We start from the raw sequence: 22,654 nt of genomic DNA, 5'->3' as shown, positions 1-22,654 counted from the left end.
TATACCCATTGCCCCTAGTCCTGTCACTACAAGCCTTTGTGAAGAGTCCCTCCCCAGCTTTCCTTTAGCCCTTTCAGGTACTGGCAGGTCGCTATAAGGTCTCTCTGAAGCCTTCTGTTCTCCAGGCTGAACAAGCCCAGCTCTCTCAGCTTGTCCTCGTTTGGGAGGTGCTCCAGCCCCTGGATCACCTTCGTAGCCCCCTCCGGACCCGCTCCAACAGCCCAAACCTCCCCGTCTCCAGCTCTCAGCCGCTGCCCGGCTCTCAGCCGTGCCCCTCACCGTCCCCCCCCGGGCTCCCCCCGCTCCGGCCGCTGCGGGCACGTGGGCGGCGCCGCCCGGGGCCAACCTGCCCCGCTCGCCCCGCTCCCGGGCGCTGCCGCCTCGCCATTGGCTGCGGCCCGCGAGGGCCGCGCCGCGATTGGTCCGCGCCGGGCTCGGCCCCGCCCCCCCGCGGCTTTATAACGGGCATCCCCATGGCCGGGGCGCGGGACTGGTCCGGGACGGTGCAGCCGGCGGTGGTCCCGCAGCGGGACGATGTCGCCGCGGGTCTGTCGCGGCGCGGGGGCTTGCCCGCTCCTGCTGGCGCTGATGCTGCTGCTGCATCTGCCGCAGCGTCCCGGGCACCGAGCTGCGGGACCCCGGGTGAGTGGGCGCCCCTCTCCCTCCCGGCGCCGCAGGTGGAGCCCCGGTGCGGGCTGAGCGCGTCCCCGGCGCTAACGCCTTGGTGTTGGTGGCAGGGGAGAGCGAACACGGGAGGGGGAAGGACGGCGGGACGCGTTCTTATATCGCTCGCCTCGCGTTTAACGTTCCTGGCACGTAGCTTTAGGACTTTTCCTTTTTTATTATGTTCCTGAGTAGGGATTAAATGAATCCTTGCAATAAACCGAATGCCTTCAGCCCAGACTTCTCCCGGTAGGTGTCTAGCTTTGCGGTTTTTTTTTTATTTTTAATCTGAGAACGTTTGGCTCTTAGTGGGGCTGTTAATTTCGCTTACCGAACTATTATGTTGCTCTGGGGCAGAACCCAGCATCTCTTCTAAATATGGTCCTCCCAGGGAGCTGATGTTACTGCTGCAGCACCGCTGCAGAGCCGCAGGAGAGCTTGCAATTCACAGAGCTGCAAAACAGTAGCTGTTCTTCAGCCAGCACTGCAATAAATACAGCTCTGGGTAAGTGGAAAAACTTGATCTCTGCAGGCGCGTCGGATGCGTTCATGTGCTTTCTTGACCCATCAGCCTGTAATGCTGCGTAATGTGGTATCTAATTAACTGACACCACAGTTAGGCAAGACTGGGACTCTTTGGAATCCATATGGGGCAAAGGTTTAACGAAGGATGTGGACTTGGAGCAGGTCCAGAGGAGGGCTACCAAGATGATCAGACGGCTGGAGCACCTCCCATACCAGGACAGGGTGAGAGAGTTGGGCTTGTTCAGCCTGGAGAAGAGTAGGCTCCAAGGAGACTTTATAGTGACCTTCCAGTACCTGAAAGGGCCTACAGGAAAGTTGGGGTGGGGCTGTTCACAAAGGCTTGTAGTGACAGGACTAGGGGCAATGGGTATAAACTGGAGAGGGGCAGATTTGGACTGGACATAAGGAGGAATTTCTTCAGTGTGAGAGTGGTGAGGCACTGGCACAGGTTGCCCAGGGAAGCTGTGGCTGCCCATCCCTGGAGGTGTTCAAGGCCAGGTTGGATGGGGCCTTGAGCAGCCTGGTCTGGTGGGACGTGTCCCTACCTGTGGCGGGGGGGTTGGAACTGGATGATCCTTGAGGTCCCTTCCAACCCAAACTATTCTATGATTCTATGATAAGGGACTTAACTGCCATGCTCCTTTTTTTCAGTAGAAGTGCTGTTTGGCCGTGGTGACTATTAAATGTATCTCAGAGCTGAGGAAGGGTACTTGTTGCACTGGTATCCTTGTGTTCAGCTGTGCCATGTAGCTTCTTTTACAGCCAGATGTGTAGCAGCAACTGTTAGAACATGGCAGCTCAGAATTAGTCTGTGCCATAAATTCTTGGAGATGTGTTTTGAAGGATGGGGAAACAGAGGTGCTTATGTCAATATCTGTATTGTCCGATATCAAGCATAAACACAAAAATTGGAGTTGTGCTAAATGGAGAGGAGCTTTGAGGTGGTGAGTTTGGCTGGATGACTACATCCCTTCATCATCACTGGGATCTAAATGCTTTAATGAAGGGCAACTGAAAGAACAAAATAAAAAATCCTGATGGCAGTGCATAATTGCATAGTGACTCTGTCTAACAAACAGTTTCCATGTATGCTTTTTTATATATTGTATTTTACAAGGCAGCTTAATTGCTCTCTGTGCTGTGTCATCTTTGGAATGGAAGCCACTTCAGGAGAGTGGAAAACCAAATACAAAGGACTACTGATGTACTTTTTGCTTGAAGTAAATGCACTGACTTTGATGTTTCTATGACTTTGCTAGTTCCCCTTTCCAGACTGGGGGAGAGCATCAGCTGCAAGCACTGATGTCTACAGTTCAGTAGAAGTATGTACCTTAAAACTTTAAGAAGTTAAAACTTTAACTTATGAGCTCTTATATGGAAGGCCGTGAACTTCTAGGATGTTTAATGTGTGAAGCCTATCTTCTCACCCTTCAAAGTGACATGCTTAAATGCATGCGAAGGTGGGCAGCTTGATTTACTCATTTGCAGCCACATTGATTGATATGATAGGCCCCTGAGCTTTGTGTCGTCTAGTGATTAGACACAGCAAAGTTTTTGTAAGTATAGCGCCATACTTTAGATTCCAATGTACACAAGAAAATTCTTAATTATTAGTTATTTAATGCTGATTACTAAGTTACATCAATGTTTCTCATACTGATTTTTGATCAAGAGTGTATTCCTGTCAGGAACTCTTGCTGGATGGAGGGTCAGTGTTGCAGCTCTGGGGTCTGAGCCTGTAGGTGTTCAATTGCTAGGTGTGATATTTACCCTTCCACACTTTTTCTTTATGGTAAACACTAGAACCGCAATATTTGCAAGCTGAAATGCTTTTAAAGGTCAACAGCAATTTTTAATCTTGCAAGCTGAAATGCTTTTAAAGGTCAACAGCAATTTTTAATCCTACTGAATGAGTTTAAATGCACAGCAATAATGCTTGAAGCAAGTTCTTGATCTACATCTCTCGTGCCAATAAGGGATCAAACTTTTAGATTAAGTGAGTTAGTTCAAGATATAATTTACCTTGGTATTCAAATAATCAAGTGCAGCTAATATCTACTGTCTTGCTGAGGTGTTTCTCGCTCTCAAAAGACATTGTACAAAGCTTGGTGTTTCCCATTATTGTAAAAGTATGAGCAGTGACTTGAATCTCTTAGACTTGGGAAGCATCAATAACCTGTACAAAACCTGTAGCTTTTGTACATATGCTGTGGCCCTGTGATGGTTACTAACTGCTCCACATGAAGCCCCGTAATAGTTCTACTGTCTTGAGTATGCTATAAATAACTTGGAAGCCCAAGGCTGTGTGACTTGTTTCCTCACTTGACAGACTCTAGAAAAACTTCTGCTTTGTTAAGCAATTGCTTGATCACTTCAGCTCGTGTAGATCTAAAGAGCACAGTGCAAGCAATCAACTGGCTATACTTGGAAAATGTCTGTCTGAAGGATGTTGCCTTGTGAAAAAAGATAATCGAGCTTTACCTTCTGTTCATATTCTCTTCCTGCGAGTGCGTCTGCTGGTAGGAGATCTGGAATCGTGTGACAAGCCAAGTCTTGCTGTTTCTCTTTCTTGACTCCAAAGTGATAGATGGAGAGCTGTACTGGACTAGCTCTTACATCTTCCACTGTAGGATATATTGAGCAGAGCTCTTTCAGAGCAGATTAAATAGATTGTGCCACTACGCTCTGTTTTCCCTCAACTGGAAAATAAATTGACTTGTCTTTCCAGTTCAGAAAGATAGGACCCCTGCTTTTTGAGTATAATGTCTGGCCATTATGAACTGTGTTTATGGCAGACAGCTGTTGGTGACAGTAATGACAGATACTAGCACAAGAAAATGGTGAATGTTTGCAGAAGGAGCAGAACCTGACTGCAGCAGTCAAAAGCTGTCCTAGGATCAGGCTTGGATTTCTGGAAGACTGGGGATCTGTACCAATTAGTAACTGCAGAGGACTAAGAAATGTCCTCTGAGGGGAAGGCAGGGCAGTCACTAATTTTCTTCCTAGTTACATGTGTGGAAACATCCTGTATCCCTCCTTGAAAGGCATGCTAGTTGGAGATGGGATGGGGGGAGGAGTAGGGTGGGATGACACTGTCTAGTTCGGTGCTGCTGCAAAGGGAAGGTAGTAGATAATAAAACTAAAGAAACCCACAGACTCCAATGCATGAACTGGAGTGCCACAGAGCTATGTGAATGCCCTGCTGCAGCTGGCTACTAGTTAGAATCCCAAATAAGAATCTTGACAAAAATTGCTGAAAAGTCTCCTGCAGCTTTGCCATTCACTCTGGAGGAGCAAGCAGCATCACAGCTTGTGTCAAGAAGCCTGTGTTCTGCTGTATTCTCACTGCAGACCTGCTGGTGCATGTGTATGTCCACAAAGCAGGTGTCCTTAGGCATACTCTACTAAAATTAGGGAGACTGTTTTCTTCACAGTGGGAAGAAGTTAGGAAATTACATACAATTAAAAAATATAAAGCAAAGGGCTTCATGTGAAGAAAATACAGGAGGGTAAAGCTTAGAATAGGTTTTCAATGATTTAATTTTGCTTCTTGTTTTAAGCTTAATCATCACCCTGCATTGCAAAGGTCTAAACTGATTAGTAACAACTGAAACACTTCAATGTGTTAGATTTCTTTACTGTTGGAGAGACTCCCTTTTTAATGAATAAATAAGTACTGAAAGATGAGTCTTCAGAAAAGCGTCCCGTAACAAGACAGATATATAGAACCATACCAATTATTGTCCTTCTGCTTGTTCCTACTTGGAGCTTTAACATTAAACAGCTGAATTCCTTTCTGTAGCAAAGAAGCTGATCTGACTTGCTGTTTTGCACATTATGCAATTGTGTTGAGGAACAGGGTTAATTCTTGTGTGGAGAAGTATTAAAACGTTGTTTCAATAAATTAGTAATGGAACAGTAGATCCTGTTCTAAAAGAATGAAACACTGTATGATCTGACTTGCTCTGTGTCATCTTAGAGTTGGTGTTTTAACTGCCTGAGCTTCTAAGTTCACTCGTGTTAATTATCTCTGCTAATGAAAGATTTTTGGCCACAGAAAGATGTGATACAGAAAAGGAAACTGCTCATCTATTTCTGCTGATGGCAAGCTCTGTAGATGGTGGAACACCTACAATGAGAACTTCTTGGACTAGTTTTTGAGTTTCTAGAACTAATCATGTGCAAAGGTAATCTTCACTGCCATCAGTGCAGAGCAGATGCTGTCTTGGCTTCTTTCATTTCCAGATGGCCTGAAGCAATTGGTAAGATGACTGTAAACCTTATTTCAGTGGTATAGTAGCTCTGAAATATTAATACTACCGTTTAAATATCTTAGATGTTCTTATCTTGCCATCTCAAACTAATTGCGACATTACTATGTCAAAAAAACCCCAAACAAACAAAAACCCATTTGTCTCCTACTTGGCTTCTGAATCCCCAGTTCTTCTGGGGCTGGCACATCTGGTGATGCACTTAAGTGTTACACAATAAACTTGATGCTTACATGATTAAAAGCTAAACACAGAGGCAGCATAGGTGAAACTGAAGCTAATCCCTCAAGTCTGAAGGCTGCTGACGTGCAGACTGCTGTGCTTAGCCTCCTGCTTGATGCTGCGATGGCTTCCTGTCACAGCCCCTGGCATTTGCTGTGAGGTCTCTGGTGCTGACACTCCATCCAGGGACTTCGCAGCACAGCAGACCATGAGCCAAGCTTGGTATGCGTCGGTGATAATTCACTTCTTTGTCCTCAAGTGAAGTTCAGTCAGAGACATGGATATTACAACTTGTAAACTTAAGTATGAATCTTACTTTTTTGTGTTACGAGACTGTCTACTGTTGTTGCATCGGTAGGACTCTAAACTTCCTATACTTGTTTGTGAGAAGCTCTTCCATTTGTGAGCCTCAGCACTGAAGGCTGCCATTGCTGTGGGTGAGCTGCTTCCGTGCTGGAGCTTTCTCGGTAAGGTGTGAGGTCAGTGTGTGGCATTTGCTTATACAGAAAACTACTGGGATGTGTGAACCTGATATGCAACTCTCTCTCTTCTGACTTGCTTGTGTGAGTAGGTAAGGCTTGTGTTCAGCAGCTTACATGTGAGCCTTGTGAAGCTCTGTGTATTCTGACTTTACTGCCTGTAGGTCAGAGGAAGTATTCTGGCACTGAAACCCTTCTGGTCATGACTGAGAATGCAACTCTGCCTTTGGGGAGGCATTGTAGCTATAGGAGAGTAACCACAGAAAAGTGTAGCCAGTCACACCAGATTGTAGCACTTGCACTGAGGGCAGTGAAAACAGCCACCCACCATACAAAGGAGCTCTTTGTGTGTGACCTCATACAGGCTATCGACAGCTCTTCAGCCTGAGAGCCGTCAGCTCCCTCAGGATGAGGCCTTACATTGAAATCAGGCTCATAGTGCCTGTCCTGGATGTTCTTTCTCCTTATCAAACTTAGATTCTTGTGGGGTGCTGCAGTAACACTGTAGATAGTGTTAGCAATGTTCACGAGCATTAAAGGAGAATCATCTGCTCATTTGGTGAGAAAAGCATTGCTAGTATAGCAGGTCTGCCCACTTGCAAATGCTCTTCCTACAAAATTGAGGAGACAAATATAGTTTTGCTACCCTACAGCATTGCTTTGAGGGAGGCCTTTGCTGAGTAGAAGACCTGTGTGTGCCACAAGAGCAGTCTCTACAGCGTGAGGAGGAGTGATGGAGCAGGAGGCTTTGGCTTATTCTAGTCCATGCCACCGTTCCAAGGTGGCCTTAAGACTGGCCTGGGCTTGACTGAATGGTGCTAGTGGCAGCCTGGAATAACAGTGTTGCTTAAAGAATGTCCTGCCAGATGTGTCTCATGCTGGCTTCTCTGGGGTGGCTGTGTTCAGACTTCAGAGCAGTGGCCTGGAAGCCCCCATGAACCTCCAACTATTTGCACTATCAAACTCTTCCCTGGCAGTCTCCCAGCTGTAGCCTGTTTGGGAGGACAAGCCTGCATGTCGGGTTTGTGCATTTTTGCCTCCCACTGGCTGTGGCTAAGCCAGGTGCTTTTGAGGGCCCACTGGCAGATGTTCTCCTTTGGAGTGGCATGTAGTAGGGAAGTGAGTGGTAGGTGTGAAGTGAGACCAAACTTAGACCTTGAGGGGAAGCACCTGTGCCTAGAAATGGGAAAGTAACACTAGTTAGGACAGGAAGAGAGGCTGCATCATTAAAGGTTGGCTCAGGATTTTGTCCAACAGTCTGGCAGCAAAGCCTAGACAAGCAACCCACCAGTGCTGCTGGCAGACTCTCCCTTGCAGGTGGAGGAAGCCGTACAGAAACTGGTGCATGTAGGCAGATAACTTGCTCTGCCATAGGCACCCAGACTCCCTTCCTGGGCTGAAGCTGGAGTTCCTAAGGAACAATTACCGCCTCTAGATGAAGAACATGAATGAACATGAGCAGGGGACAGTAGTACGGATAAGCACCATATAGGGCCGCTCTGCTCAGTACCTGAGTGTAGACTCAAGCCATGTGCCATGGTTCTGTAAACTGGGTTGCCTTGCTGCAGACCCATTGTCTTGGAGTGGCTAAGGGTAGGGAAGCAGGATGTCTGTATGCGCCATTCTTTCAGCACAGGGCATAGACTGAATCTGTGGAGACTGACTCTGTAGGCTACATGAGAGCCCCTGTCAGTCTAAAGTTAAATTTGGTCTGCTGATGGAAGACCATTGGCCCAACATAATTTTTCTCTGGTCTGAGACCTATGGCAAAGCAAAAGAATGCAGTTTCACCCTTTCCAGAGTTGAAGAAGCCTACTGTTCTGTGCCACTGAGATTTGATTAAAGCCTGCCCATGGCAGTGGGGTTGGAACTAGATTATCTTTAAGGTCCCTTCCAACTCAAATGACTCTATAAGCTGGGGTTGATGGGCTGGTAAAGGTGATGGCTTTCTCATGGATGAGCTTCTGATAGAAAGACTTGTAGAAGTGGAAGGGAAGATGTGTAGTAGGAAGTGGAAGGGAAGGTGTGTAGGAGTAAGGAAGACAGGGAAGTAAGACAGATGAAATAACTTGCTTTTCTGAGGTTTTCTTGGCCGCTGGTCCAGTTAATGACAGTTGGAATCACATCTAGAGGAAAGTGCTGGTCCTCAAATAGGGAGGGAGAGGTTCCAAACACTTAGTGGGCAGATTCTGTTTCAGAGTTTCTCTTGGCTACTAGTCCTCTGTTGCCATTAGCTGGGTCACAGACTAGAAGGAATGTGGAAAATGTTGTCCATCCTGTTCTCTTCCCTGTTCCATGACTGAGATCAATCACTTAAATGGGGAAGCTATACTCTGCCTTCTGATGAGAAAAGGCCACTAGCTTGGCTGCTACACTTAGGCTTGTTGTGACACATGGAATAGTTCTTGCTTTATACTCTTGTGGACTTCCAGAATACTTGGTTAAGAACTTTTTCTTTGGTTTGACATCCCAGCAAATGAAAACAATCCAGTATTCTTAATGTAAAGGTAAATATTTTATATTTTATGGCCACCAAAAAACTAAGTGGACTCATGGCTGCTCCACTGGCTGCAGAAGCAGCAGTGTGGCTATTGCTGGTATAGAGGGGGAGTGAACCAGAGATCAAATAGATTAGGAAGCATCCTCATGTGAAAACAACTGCTGAATGTAGTGGCATCCTTTAATGTACCATGGGGATACATGCCTGGGAAAGACATACAGATGTGTGCTGTCTCCAGATCTTCCTTCTGTGTGTAGCAGATACATGCTAGTCAGAGGCAGATAGGATGATAATCTTTTGCAGCAGAGACTCCTTTGAGTAGCACGAAGATGAAAGAGCCTACTCTATCTGATGCCTCAAAATGTTTCTCTTCCCGTTTCTTTGAAGCAGATTTACATGAAGTCTACATTTTGGCTTAAACAAATACTTGGTGGACTGAGGTGCATGTTAATAATTTAAAAGCCAGAAGCTCTTGGGTGTAATATCCCAACAGAGGATATTAATTGGGTTTGTGGATACTGGCCAGATAAAGGGGTTTCTGTCTAAGCCAAGTAGCTAATTCTGATTTGGTTTTAGTTACCATACAGAATGGTGGTAACTCATTGGCTTCTGCCTTGAGTTTTGCATTTGGCTTATTCCTCCACTATTAAAAGTGAGGAAGCAAGTGTTGCAACAGCAAATAAGCTGTGTGCAAAAGTAGCTTTTAAAAATGTGTATGTATCTGGAACACTGGAGGACAATCTGCTCCAAACCTGTGAGGGGAAAAGTGGGTGTTTGCGTGCATTTCTCAGTCTTAGTGGAAGCAAATTTCTAAGGTTGAAGTCCCTAAGACTGACAGGTGTAAAATGAACAGGGCTGTTTAGTGAATGAACACTGCTTTTCTGCTACAGAGTTCTAGAGATTAACTTCACTTATTTCTCTTTCTGTATCTCAATCTAAAAATAAGTAAATCTAGAACAACTTGCTCCTCCCTTTTAAGTTAAAAACAATACCAATTTGCACCTCCAATGCTTTGCAGTTCTGCCAGGTAAAGGATTTTGCCTAAGGTAGTAGTGCAGCCCTGCTGCCGTATCTTCTTGCAGTTGTAGTAAAACGTAGCCAGTTGGATTCTGAGTGCTGTTGTTGGTGTTATTTGCACTCACTTAGATGCGATACATCTGAAATACACCTGAAAATTATGCTAGATGCAGAAATCGATCCTGCTAGAGCTTTAACTTAGCTTCTGAAAGCAGTTGCCCTGGGATAGGATATCTTAAGTGCACTGCATGTATATACAAGTCCACAGATTTACCTCTTGATTGTTAGAGCGTGGTGCTTCTGGCTGCTGTACCTAAAGGTCTTTGTTATTCTAGAGATGGTACCTTGCAGCTTTATGGGTAAAATCTGAAGTGATAGCAAAGTGGCTACTTGGATATATGAATAGGTAATACCTAATGATGGAAGACAATATTTCAGTGGTGGCTGGTGGTCATGCTACCTAACAAGTGGCTCGTGCCTTTCATAAGGGGGTAGACATTGAAGGAATTTGCTAAGAATTTTTCAGGTTTGTTACCAGCATTCCTCGGTCTTTGTCAGTGTTTATGGGCTATCTTTCCTTCTTTATTAAGTACATCCAGTATTTTTAGGAGTAGGAATCATACCCTTAGGTTTGGGACTGAAAATCAATGATGTCCTCTATGGGCTGCAGCTTGTTAGGTGCTCTGTAGTGCCAGTTGCATTCTCTGTGGCAGTAACTGGTCTTGCACTTACTTTACTCTTTCTAGTTTAGGCTTGAACTGCAGAAGTAGTAACTGCAGTTTCTACAGACATTTACAAAACGGGCATAAACATACTTTCTTGGTGATATTCGTGATGATTAAACCCATTGTCAGGAAGCATGTCAACCTAAATATATTTTTTGGATGCTCAACTTCAGGAATCTTCAGGGAGCTGAGCATTCTCTTCACAGTGAACTCCAGAAGTGCTTTGTGTTCCAATTTGATCATGGTTTGCTTTTTTAAATTAAATATTCTTACACTGAAGCAGGCTGCTTGGCTCCAAAGCAGTCTTTGTTTTTCTAGCTGTAGGTGTTGGAGACTTAGCTTTTCCAAGGCCACCAGGTTTTGTCCTCTACTCAGTTCCCCTGAAGTAACAAGTGTGTTGGCAGAAAAAAGTGTTCTGTTGGAACTGAGCGGTCACCTAAGCTACTATCCTCTTAAAGGAAAATCCCGTGAAATTTGCCAAGAGGATTTGATTTTTAGTTGAAGCTTTAAAAGCCCCAAGCAACACTTGTGCTGTTGAGTGAATGACAATCCCAAACAGAAAGTCTTAACTTCAGCTGTCAGCAGGTTTTTCTCTGTAGCAAAGAACAGAATCCCAAAGGCATATCTCTTTTTCCCTATGTTAAGGAAAAGGCAGGTATCTTATCACAGTAACTGTTCTTATTGTTGATACCTTCTTAGGTGTCCCATGCAACTCTTAGCTTATTGCTTTTATTAAGAAAATGTCCACATCTGATATTAAGAGAGGAGCCTCCAGTATAACTGCTTCCAAGTGACACTGGTAGTGTCACCTTGATCAAAAGCTTCTGACTCGCTTTTTACTTATGTTGAGACTCTTGTCAAACTGCTTCACACCCTCCAAGATCTGTATACTCTGTGGCTCTGTTCAGGCAGGGCAAGGAGAGTGGGAGGACAGATCTGAACCTGGAAGTTCTTGCTGAGCCCTACTTGAAGCTTTCCTCCTGGCAAAAGTGAGTCTAACTTCAGGAATTTGTGCTTGTATTTGGAAATCACCAGGGCAAGTAAATAAAGTTAAACTGCACATACATTTTCCACCTGAAATGCTTTTCTTCAGGTTGTTCAGCTTTGATAAACTCTTACCAGGTGCAGAGATGTAACCAACCTTTCAGTGCAATGATTAAGGGCAGCACGTCAGAGCAAAAGCTAAAGATGACTTTCACTTCTTTGTCTTCACCTTGCATGAAACCATGGAGAATACAAGCATTTACATTCAGAAAGTGCCAGAAGGCTGATGATAGACATGATGAAGTCACCTCAGATTAAGAGGACAAAATAGAGTGCTATCTTTGGCTTGACTCTGGTTAGTATTTATTAGAAAGCAAACCTAGGGATTACCACAAACAACTTAAGCCAAGCATGTCAACTCTTTACTGGATGGCAGACTAATGTTCATGCATATCCATGCATCTCCTAAGGCAAACAATTAGGATCAAGTGAGAAGAGATAATATTGTTAAATCTTATGCCAGTGTTCAGATGGGCAGACCCATACTTATCTAAAATTGCTTAAGTGGGACTTGCTAATAGCTTTTGTTTCACCAGCAGATGCTGATGTAAAAATATGGCATCTGTTTTGTTGTGAAGTGATTGACATCAGTGCCAAGTGTTGTTTACACAAAGCATTTGAATGAAGTCACTGCTAGATTCAACAAGATACTGAAGACAGCATTTATAAATGCTGACAGTGATGAAGCTTGCTTAGTTAATGCCCTGTACTAAATTGCAATCAGGATTTGATGGCTCTGAATAGAGGAAACCTTAAAATACACAGGGGACAGGGTTTAAGGAAGAACTTATTTCCCAAAGAGCAGAGAATAATTTCTTCCTTGTTCCCCAGCTCTGTCCTTATTTTTGCTGATAGAGCAGTTACTGGGTTCCAATATCAGCTCTTCAGATGAAGCTCTTGTCTGGGTTGTTATTCATCTTGAGCGCTTGGCTTGGAGCTCCAGATTCCTGAAGTGAAGAGGAAGTTTCCCATTACTTTAGCAAGAGATATGACTCTTGGTTTGTTTTTTTCCCGGGGAGGAAGCTGATGGTACCCAGTGTCGTTATGTTCTCTAATAGTTAGAATGTATAGCTGGGAGTCTTCCTAGATGTAATATAGAGTGCCATCTATGTTAAATCTAGCATTGTATGCAGAGGCTGCTCAGCTTGAATGGTTTCAGTTGGACCTACTGCTTTCAGACAGTGAGCTTGATTTTGTAGGAAGCTTCCCTTTAAGTGTGATTTTTCTCTTTGGGAGAAGCCTTCGTGTAAATTCAGTAAGACTGTAAAGTCATCCCACTTTAAACTCAAATGGCAATGATTCAACAAGCCCTACAAGCTACTAAGGAAGCAATTGTGGAGGGCTGAATAAATAACTGGCAAGTATCTCTCTTAGTTGAAGCTTGGAATCCACTCTGGTAATTGCAATATAAGCTCTTAGGCTAGACAAGAAAAACAAAAAGCAGCTGTTTCTTTATCAGTCTGAAAGGTCAACAGTTCTTGTGGAAGATGGGAGAGCTCAGAACCTCTGACTTAGTGTCAGTCAACATGACAAGATTAAACTGAACTGTAATTAATCATCTGCATTCACTTTGTTCCCTATTTATTCTCTTGGCTGATTTATTTGATGGATTATTCAGTTATGCCATGGAAAGCTTCCTTTCTAGATTTCAGACTATCCCTGTATTTCTTAGCTCTTGCTTATGCTACAGTCAACAGTAACAATAGGCAAGGTGGCACTAAGTTATCCTCAGGACCAAGTGGTATGGGCAGCTCTTAGCTGAAGTGTGAGGAAGGTATCTATAATCTGCAGACTGGGAAGGTTTATGCTTTTCTTCTTGCTGCTGTAGTTGGTTAATCTTGCCCAGCTGCCAGACCCCTTGTAATTTTTTCCCCTGCTCCAGCATGGGTCTTTCCCATGGGCTGTGACCTTTCACAAAAACTCTGCTCCATTGTGTGCTCTCTAGGTGCTGCCGCTTCCTTCAGAAAGAGTCCAACTATGGCATCCTCTACATGGGCTGCAGGGCAATACCTGCTACACCATGGCCTCTTCTATGGGCTGCAGGAGAATCTCTGCTCTGGCATCTGGAGTGCCTCCTTCTCTGACCTTGTTGATATTGAGGCTTCTCATTTCCCCCTGCTGTGTGACATTTTGCCTTTTCTTAAGTGTTTTCAGAGGCACTGCCCACTTGGTTGATGGGCTCACCTTTGGTCTGTAGTGGGTATGTTGTGGAACCAGCTGTATCCAGCATGTGTATGCACCTGATGACATCTCACAGAGGCACCTCTGACAGAGGCCACCTCTGCACCATGCTGCTACCAAAACTTTTCCCTGTAAACCCAAACCATCTGGTCAGAACATGTTGTACACTGTTAGTCTAAAGACGGAAGAAGTAATGCTACCTTGGCCTGGAAAGCCTCCAGTAGAGTTGCTAACGGATGTGCCTGTGCTTTCACAAGTGGCACCAACGTGGAGTTCACACATCAGACAAACTGGTTTAGCCCTGAAGTCAACTGTTTCAACCCTTTCCAAAGCAGTGTGGGTATTTTACCAGGGCTTGTATATGGTTTTGTTGTGAAAGATGCCAATGTCCCTAGACTACATCTTCAGAGTTTAACATATGCATATGTGTTCTACTGTTTTGTTTTTTTTTTTTTTTTTTTTAAAGATGTAGCCTCAAATTCACTGAATACTTCCAGGTTCTTTTCCCATATGAATGTAAGAGTCAGTATGGATTGTGCTACTGTCTTTAACCTGAGTGCTTCTACTTTCAGAGTATTGCAGTTCTATATTGATGGAGAACAGCTGCTTTGCAGGCATGTGTGCAACTTATGGGGCATGTGACTTCCACAGCAGGGGAGGCTAAAGTCTCATCACCTTACTTGTGAAGGGATTCTAGCTTCCATGTGCTACTGCTGTTTCAGATCTAGGGATACTGATGCAAGTTCTCTGGCAGTGAGTTGGGTGGGTGATGGGTGCTAAATCCCACAGGAATTCAAGCACTTAGATGCTATTCATTTCTGCAAGTTCTGACTCCTTGCAGAGCCTCTGAAACTCTTGGCGTGGCGCTGCAAGGCTGTCACAGTCAAACCTAGGCTTTTCATCTTCCCTTTTAGGAAGGGTCGGAGCGTGTAGTTAACTGGGAAGAAATACTACTACTGGTCTTGGCACTGAACAATTTGCAAAGAGGAGTTCCAGATTTGGTAGCTCCTGACAAATGTCAACCTGGGAAACTTACAGGAACATCTATAGAACATCTGGATCTCGTATTCTGTGTCCTTGGGTGTGGACAAGATACCATACTTTGATTCTCTGATGAATGCATGTTTAGCCCTTACCAAAAAGTCTAGCTAGAGTTATATCAGTGCTATCCAGTTAGGCATAGTATAGAAATAAAACTTTACATTAGCTTTAATTTATGAGCAGTTTTCTTCTGGAGTTCAAGTTGCATCTGCTGAAACTTGACATATAATAATGCTAGTGCTCTGTGCTTGATAGTTGCAAAGGAATATGAAATAATTGAACAGAATGCAGCTTCAGAGAAAAGCCATTGCCCACATACTTAAGTTGTCTACTTAAATATCCCGTGTATCAAAGATGTAAACTTCACTTCTCTTATCTTGTAACAAGTGTTGTGTTTTTTTTTTTTTTCACTCCAAGCTAAAACCTTTCTCTGATATTTGTCTTTGAATTGTGTCTTTTGCTGGACTGCAAGAAGTTTGTAATTTTGCTTACAGTCTCCAAACGGGGTAGAAATCTTAAGTTTCCAGGATCTGCCAGCTTCTCTATTATTCTATTATTTTAATCTGAGGTACATGTACTTTTGAACTACTCAAAGATGCCCTCCTTTGACAACAACTGTAGAAGGCATATGTATGATCTGGTAAGAGCATTATTTGGACTTTGTGGACCTAGGTGGATGTCCCTGAGATGTTTTAAACTCACATACTTTGTATCATGTTGTACTCCCCTTACTGAGCTGTGTAAAGGCAAGAAGCAACCTCTGGAATTATGTGGTTATATCACACTGGTTATGACACTGCTGAGTGGTGCCCTGGGCAAGTTGGTCTCAAACTGGAAGTGGAGCAGCAGTTGAGTGCACGACATGGCTCCTCAGAACCTGGAACAGTTATCTACAGTGTGCTAGAAACTGAATTTTGAAGAGGTTTTGGTGGATGGGTTTGGCCCTATGTATACCCTGAAAGGCCTTCGTCTGAATAGGGGAAGGAAACTCAGCCCTCAGGTATGGGTGTGATGAACTAATTTTAGTCTAGATAGTGAACATTATTAATTTGAGTTTTTAACATCTATGTTCTCTTTGCTATTAAGTCCTATGGCCAACCTGTGCCAGGTTCTTGACAACTGGTTTTTTTTTTTTCTGCATTGTCAAATATTCAAGTATTTGCTTGAAACAGAACAGTGAAATGATTCAGCTGCGCACAGGGCTTCTCTGCGCCTTTGTTGCTTGTTAAATCTGAATGCAGAATTGTCAGTTGCCTTCAGTTCTCCTTGTTTAGGTTTGCAGCATGCGAAAGTGGAAAATCTGTCATGGGTGTATGTAAACACAGTACATTAAAGCATTCACTCTGCAGCTGTGGACAACGCATGACGGGAATGAGGAAAGTAGGTCTGGAACTCAGAGCAATGTTGAACTTAGCCTAGAAGTGAAGAAGACAGTATTGCTGTTTGCAGCTGGGGCAGGGAATGCTCAGGAAACCCTTTCTTCTGTCCAAGTTACCAAAAAAATTGAAATGAGATGGCAAAAACTTGACCGATGTACACAGAGGTGTGCCAGAGTGGGAAGATACGGGTTGATGTGACTTGTGGCTTGATGAGATAAATTTGCTGATGTAAGGTAAAGGCTTAAATCTTTCATTAAGGCAGTTATGATCACAGACTCACTGAATTGTTTAGTTTGGAAAAGACCTTTAAATAGTCAAGTCCAACCATAAGCCACTGAACACTACCAAGTTCGCTACTAAGCCACGTCCCTAAGTACAACATTTGCGCATTTTAAATCATTCCAGGGATGGTGACTCAACCACTTCCCTGAGCAGCCTGTTCCAATGCTTGACAACCCTTTTGGTGAAGTAATAATTTTCTAATACCCAGTCTAAACCTTCCCTGGTGCAACTGAGGCCATTCTTGCCCTATCACTTTTTACCTGGGAGAACAGACCAGCACCCACCTCAGTACAACCTCCTTCCAGGTAGGTATAGAGTGATAAGTTCTCCCCTCAACTGCTTTTTCTACTGACCAAATAATCCCAGTTCTCTCAGCTGTTCCTCATAACACTTGTGCTCCAGACCTGTCCCCAGCTTCATCGGCCTTCTCTGGACATGCTTCAGCCCCTCAATGAGGGCCCTCAAACTGAACACAACATTCAAGGTGCAGCCTCACCAATGCTGAGTACAGGGGGACAACCCATTCTCTAGTCCTGCTGGCCATGTGAATTCTGATACAAATCAGGATGCTGTTGGCCTGCATGGCTACCTGGGCATGCTGCTGGCTCATGTTCAGCTGGCAATTGGCCAGAACCACTGTGTCCTTTTCTGCCAGGCAGCTTTCCAGCTGTTAATCTCCACGTCTGTAGCATTGTGTGAGGTGGTTGTGACTAAAGTGCATGACCTGGCATTTAGTCTTGGTGAACTCCATACAGCTGGCCTCAGCCCATCTATCCATCCTGTCCAGATCCTTCTGTAGAACTTTTCCCACAATCAGATCAACAGAACTTTCCTCCAGCTTGGTGTCATCTGCAAATTTTTTGAGGGAGCACTCAATGCCCTCATCTGGATCTATGATAGAGACATTAAACAAGACCAGAACTGAGGCCTGGGGAACATGGCTTGTGACTAGCCACCAGGTGGATTTAACTCCACCACAACACTTTGGGCCTGGCCATTCAGCAAGTTTTTTTACCCTGCAAGAACTATACCTGTTGAAGTCATGAGCCCCCAGTTTTTCTAGGAGAATCCTGTGGAAAACTGTGTCAACAGCTAGGTAGATAACATCCACAGCCTTTTTCCTTGTCCACTACATGGGTCACCTTGTAGAAGGAGATTGGGTTAGTTAAGCAGGACCTGTCCTTTATGAACATGTGCTGGCTGGACCTTATCCCTTGGTTGTCCTGTTGTGTACCTACCTGGTGAGCACACTCATGATGAACTCCTCCATAAGCTTGCCTGGTACTGAAGTCAGCCTGGCAGTCATTGAATCTACCTTCCAGCTCTTCTTGTAGATGGGCATCACATTTGTCAGGCTTCCAGCCATCTGGGACCTCCCATGTTAAACAGGGCTGCTGATAAATGGAGAGTGAGCTGGTGAGCACTTTCACCAGTTCTTTGCTGGTTCCTTTAGTACTCTTGGGTGACCAAGGTGCTAGTGTGAGGGTCCTTAGCCTGTGTCTTGGAGACATGCTGGGTATGAGAACCATAGGATGTCTTCCATGTGGTTCTAGGCATAAACATCCAAGTGGTGATGTAGCCTCTGAGGACAGAGGACTGAGTAAAGAAAGCCAGTACCAGAATCTGACTTCCCTATTAAAGCACTGGGCAAGGCCTCTCTCACACTGAATCCCATTTTCAGAGTAAATTTCAATGCCCTCTAGTGGCTTTAGCTGTAGAAAGAATGGCTGGCTTATCTAGAACACCCACCTCCAGTGTTAATGCTCAGCAGTGAGAAGTAACTGGAGATGTGTGTTTTGAGGACACAGCTATGCTCTAACTGTACGAGGAGGAACAATGGAGAACATCCAGGAAATACTTCCCAACTTGAATTATTTAAATATTATAGAACGTCAAGCATCCAAGAAGTGGCATCTGGGAGTACTTTTTTAGGCTGCCAATAAAACTCTGAGAAGCCCACTGAGGAAGATTTTCAGTATTCCTTCCTGTAAGAGAAAGGGAATTTAAGAAAAGAATCAGATACTCTGGCACTAAAATGGGAAGCTAGCCAAGACAGAGTTTCAGAATTGCATGGCACAGAACTGCATCAGTAGTGTGGTACAAAACCTGGTGTACTTCACAAAACACGGATAAAACATACCATTTTATCTACAGTGCAAGAGCCATGGATGATTATACAGGCTTGGAGCAGGTGGAGGTCTATGAGCTAGAGGAGTGAGCTCCAATCACTTAGGTTAATCTACTAAAGTAACTGCTTTGCTTTGAATGCTGTGCTCTGTGTGCTCTCTAACACTGTTTCTTGTTCATTTGAGGAGTGAAACCTGGGACGTTCAGTGTTTGTGTGGCTGTAGAAGGTAGAAAGGTGTTTGGTGGCATAATTAGCTGTCTGCAAATGCTTACTACCAAGAAGGGAAACTAGAACATGCCTTAAGGAGTTTTCCAGATCAAAACTGGTTGCAAGACTCTTGCCTTTAAATCTGATCTTTAAATTTACTGTGGCTTCTAATAATGATGTAGTAGTTCAGCTTTCAGTATGTAGTTGGTGAAAGTTAATTAGATGCTTTAATTCCACTTGAATAGTCTGTCTGACCAATGGTATAATTAATTGGCCATTTGTGACATCTGGAGTTGTATGCATTGGTGTACAGTGTACTGATAAAGGTGTTTCAAAGATGACTTTTTTACGTGCTCAGCGCTTTGAACTGGAAATTGAGCAATTACCTCTGGAAGCAACTAATAAAAACAATGGAAGTTGTAATTAGTAGATTGTACTGAATGAACAAAGATAGAGCTATGCATCTGGTTTTTGAAGACTTAGTCTAATCTGAATGTTCTTGTGGACTGGAGAATTTCTGTTCTGGTAAATTTCTCAGGTTGTATTTTAAGTTGGAAAACTCCTAAATAGCTTCAATTTGGTAAAAAAATGAGCCTAAGATGAAATAAGAGTTTTCTTTTTTGATTGTGTTCTTTGAAGTGGTGCTTCCCTAGTGTGTTAAGGCTTTGTCCGAATAATTGAAAGATTTTGTTTCACTGCGTTTAGGATCTTGAATACTTAAATGAAGTAAATCACAAACTGTTTTTTTCTTGTCCTATCCTAATAATTAATACAGTGGAGGTACAGCTACCTAAACAGTTGCCTGATCCTTCTCTTCTTCAGTTCATTGGCTTGTTTACTTCAGTGGGAAGAATAAAGCTTCTGAACGAGCTCAGTGGGTGTCTCTTTTCCTATCGTGCCTACTGCATCTTCGTATCTCCTAGTTCTAAAATATCTAAAGTTACCTTGCCATGTAGCAATTCTGCACAGACATGGCTAGATATCAGGGCGGGGGGGGGGGGTGATGTTAAGCAGATGCTGCCTGCTGCTTCATTCTGTGCAGTGTGGACTTCTCTAAATAAGAAATAAGTAAAGATAGAAACTTGTCAGGCTTCTGCCCAGATCTAGAAACTGGATCGTTACATAGCAGGTGAGGAAATGCTTCAAGGCTCTTGACCACTGTTTCACTGATCTGTACTCCAATCATCAAGCATTGAATTGGACTGTTCAGCTTCTGGTTTTATCATGGATACTATACAGGATTACAGTTGTGTTGCTGAGTTTCTTCAGTCAGTCTTGTTTGAAACTGAACTTGGTGGACATTCCTGTGCTGGATAGGGAGGAGCAATACTGAGATGGCAAAACAGGTGTAAGAGCTGGAATGCAGCTGCTGAAGCATCTTTGAGTAGTTGCCTTGGGTGCTTCTGCCAATGCCTATGGCTGTTGGTCTCCCACAAAGCTACAGGTTTAGATCTGATTTTTTACCTTTGAGCTTGTGAGAAGTTGAGTGGGTTTCCCTGAAAGGAAATGATGTTAACAGCAGTCCTGCTTGATCTTACTGTAAGCTTACGAAGCTCGATTGTCAGCAGTTTATATATTCTGCCACAGATTTGCAGGGTGGGAACTGTCCAAAGGAATTGCCCTGGAAATTTTCAGGAAGAATCTACCTGAGCCGTGAATAGTCTTGAGAATTAAGTGCCACATTGGACTGACTGCTTTTTCTGACTTCTTGTCTGGCCTCCATAAATTAAGAATTTGAAGGAGGTCTCTGCCGTTTTGCACATGCAGTCCCATTGCTTGTTTTGGGGTGCCTTATCCTTTTCCCATTCCTAGTTAGGTGGATATTTGCTCTTTTACAAAGGAGCTGCCATGTGTTTCTACGTTTGCAGCTGAGAAGTGTCAGCACTGGAATAGAAACTTACCCTTTACTGCCTTTTCCAATGCTTTCTATCTTGCAGGCCAGTTAAGTGATGGGAAAGGACAGTACCTGTACCTCCTGAGCTGTGCTAACCTCTAAGGTCACAGAGTACTCCTCTGAGATCCTAAATAGCACCTGGTTCTGCTGTACTTGTGTTGGTGCCATGTTTACACTTAGCTTGCCCCAAAGGTGGAGAAAGGGAAGGGAGGAATGTCAAGTATCTTCAACTTGCCACAGGATGTGATTAGGTAACTTAAGAGGATTTTCAAGTCTTTCAAACAATAAGTAAACATGTCAAATGTGATGGAAAGCTCCAGAGTCCTTTATGGACAATCTAAGTCTCTCTGTCAAACTTGGAGCATCAGGTTACTGTTATATTCCTACTCTATTTTGACCCTTTTCCTTTCAAGGGGAACATGCCAGCTGCTGTGGGAGGTGTGGAGCAGGCCTTTGCAAGCTAATAAAGGAATAACTTGCCCCTTTGCTACTGAGAGCTAGTATCTTATGTCTCTAAGTTACTAATGAAGCTTTAATCTAATTTTATAAGAAACTATGGCATGTTGCTCTTTCAACTGCATGAATCTGAGTCTGCTTAAACTTGGACTTAGTGTATATATATAATTTCTCTAAAAGCCCAAACAAGTCAGTCAGTCCACAGTAAGTATGCCATATATTCACAAGTGGACTGGCTGTAGCTTTGTAGCACCTTTTGTGTATTTCTGCCTAGCCTTTCCTTGACAGATGAAAAATCTCAGACAGTGCATAGTGGTGTTTTGTCTTGTCCCCAGTGCAATACTCGTGCAGCAGTATATAACAGCAGTGATGGGTTCTTGCTTAATTCTTCCTTAATGAAAGGTGTTCACTGCACTACTTCGGTTAAAGCAGTAGCACCACTTCATTCACTTCTGTCTAATGTTATTCATCCATATTAGGCAGCCGGGCTGCATCAGCAAGTGCTTCCTGAAATTTCAAACAATGCATGTAAATGGAGCCTGTGCTTCCTTCACAGCTGTGATTGCTCAGACAAAGAGCTCTGATGGATAAGGAGTTAACAGTATACTGCATCTTGCCACAGTGACACATTTCTCTTGGATGTGCTTTTGGTGAGTAATGATGAACATGACCAGAACCTGGGGAAGAATAGCTTTTCATGCATTAGATACCTGGGGAATGGTGGCTTGTTTTTTGAATTTGAGCTACCATTTCACCTAGAGCAGGTTAATGCCTGCTTTACAGGTATGTGGCAGAGCCTTTTTCCTAGTAAATATGCTATGCTCCACAGATAAAAGAAGTCTTAGAAGTGTAAAACCTCTGAAGCTGCACAGCATGCTTAAAATATATACCCATTAAACAGCTGTTTGGCAATGCCTAATACAGTTTCCAGTTAATGGGGATATTTTCATGCCCTGCCAAGTGAACAGGTGATGTTTTAAACTGATATTTTTAATAAGTTCTCTTTATTTCATAAGAGGCGGCCAAGTATGTATCCTGTTGCATTTGATAGGATTCTGGACATTCCTGTTCTTAAACAGTACCCCAAATTTTGTTCATGTGTTGCACAGCACCTCAGAGAATCTCTGCCTTAAAGCTCAAAAGAGAAAAAAAGAATGTCTGGAGCATTTTTGTGTCTGTATCTGTTGGGAACAGCAGAGAAGACACTCTTCCAATATCATTCCTGCACTCTCCTAAAACTTGGGATAAGATACATTAGAGAATCTAGTATGTTCTCACTTAAAATTAAGAGTAGGAGTGTGCCCAGTAGGAAAAACTGTTCCTCCAAAAAGTATTCCTTGCCACATATGTGATAAATGCTAATCTTATGCTTTCTAATAAATCTTGAAGATGGGCTGGGGGGAGTAGAGGAGTGTCAGGCCCATTTCATTTAGGATAAGCTTAGGTAAGCTTGGAGTATAAGAAACTTGATAAAGATGATGATGCAAATAAACATGGTCCTTTGCCTGTAATTCAGGGAGCAAACAAGGATTTTTGGACTGCACAGGCTTGGAAACACATGGCAGGGAGGTGAAGACCAGTGTCTAAGAAAGAACTGCTGCAGTAGTATCTAGTGAAGTTACTGGCCATTAGAATTATAC

General features: G+C 43.7%; 1 protein-coding gene across 7 annotated transcripts in view; it reads left to right on the top strand.

Annotated features, from left to right (window-relative positions):
* Positions 1-531: 531 nt before the first annotated feature.
* SMOC1 (SPARC related modular calcium binding 1) overlaps positions 532-22,654 on the top strand; it is a 137,124-nt gene continuing 115,001 nt past the window's right edge. For 5 of the 7 annotated variants that reach the window (XM_069858287.1, XM_069858289.1, XM_069858288.1 and 2 more), the window contains exon 1: positions 532-642. In XM_069858287.1, the coding sequence (XP_069714388.1) occupies positions 535-642 (108 nt within the window). In that variant the 5' untranslated portion in view covers positions 532-534. Of the gene's footprint in view, positions 643-1,149; positions 1,169-2,368; positions 2,409-22,654 lie in introns of those variants that run through there. The other 2 variants (XM_069858291.1, XM_069858290.1) reach the window with 2 other exon arrangements.

Source organism: Phaenicophaeus curvirostris, chromosome 5, assembly GCF_032191515.1.
Source record: "Phaenicophaeus curvirostris isolate KB17595 chromosome 5, BPBGC_Pcur_1.0, whole genome shotgun sequence".
NCBI classification, from domain to species: Eukaryota; Metazoa; Chordata; class Aves; order Cuculiformes; family Cuculidae; genus Phaenicophaeus; species Phaenicophaeus curvirostris.
The sequence above is the reverse complement of the archived record's forward strand: the minus strand, read 5'-3'. Positions and strand labels throughout refer to the sequence as shown.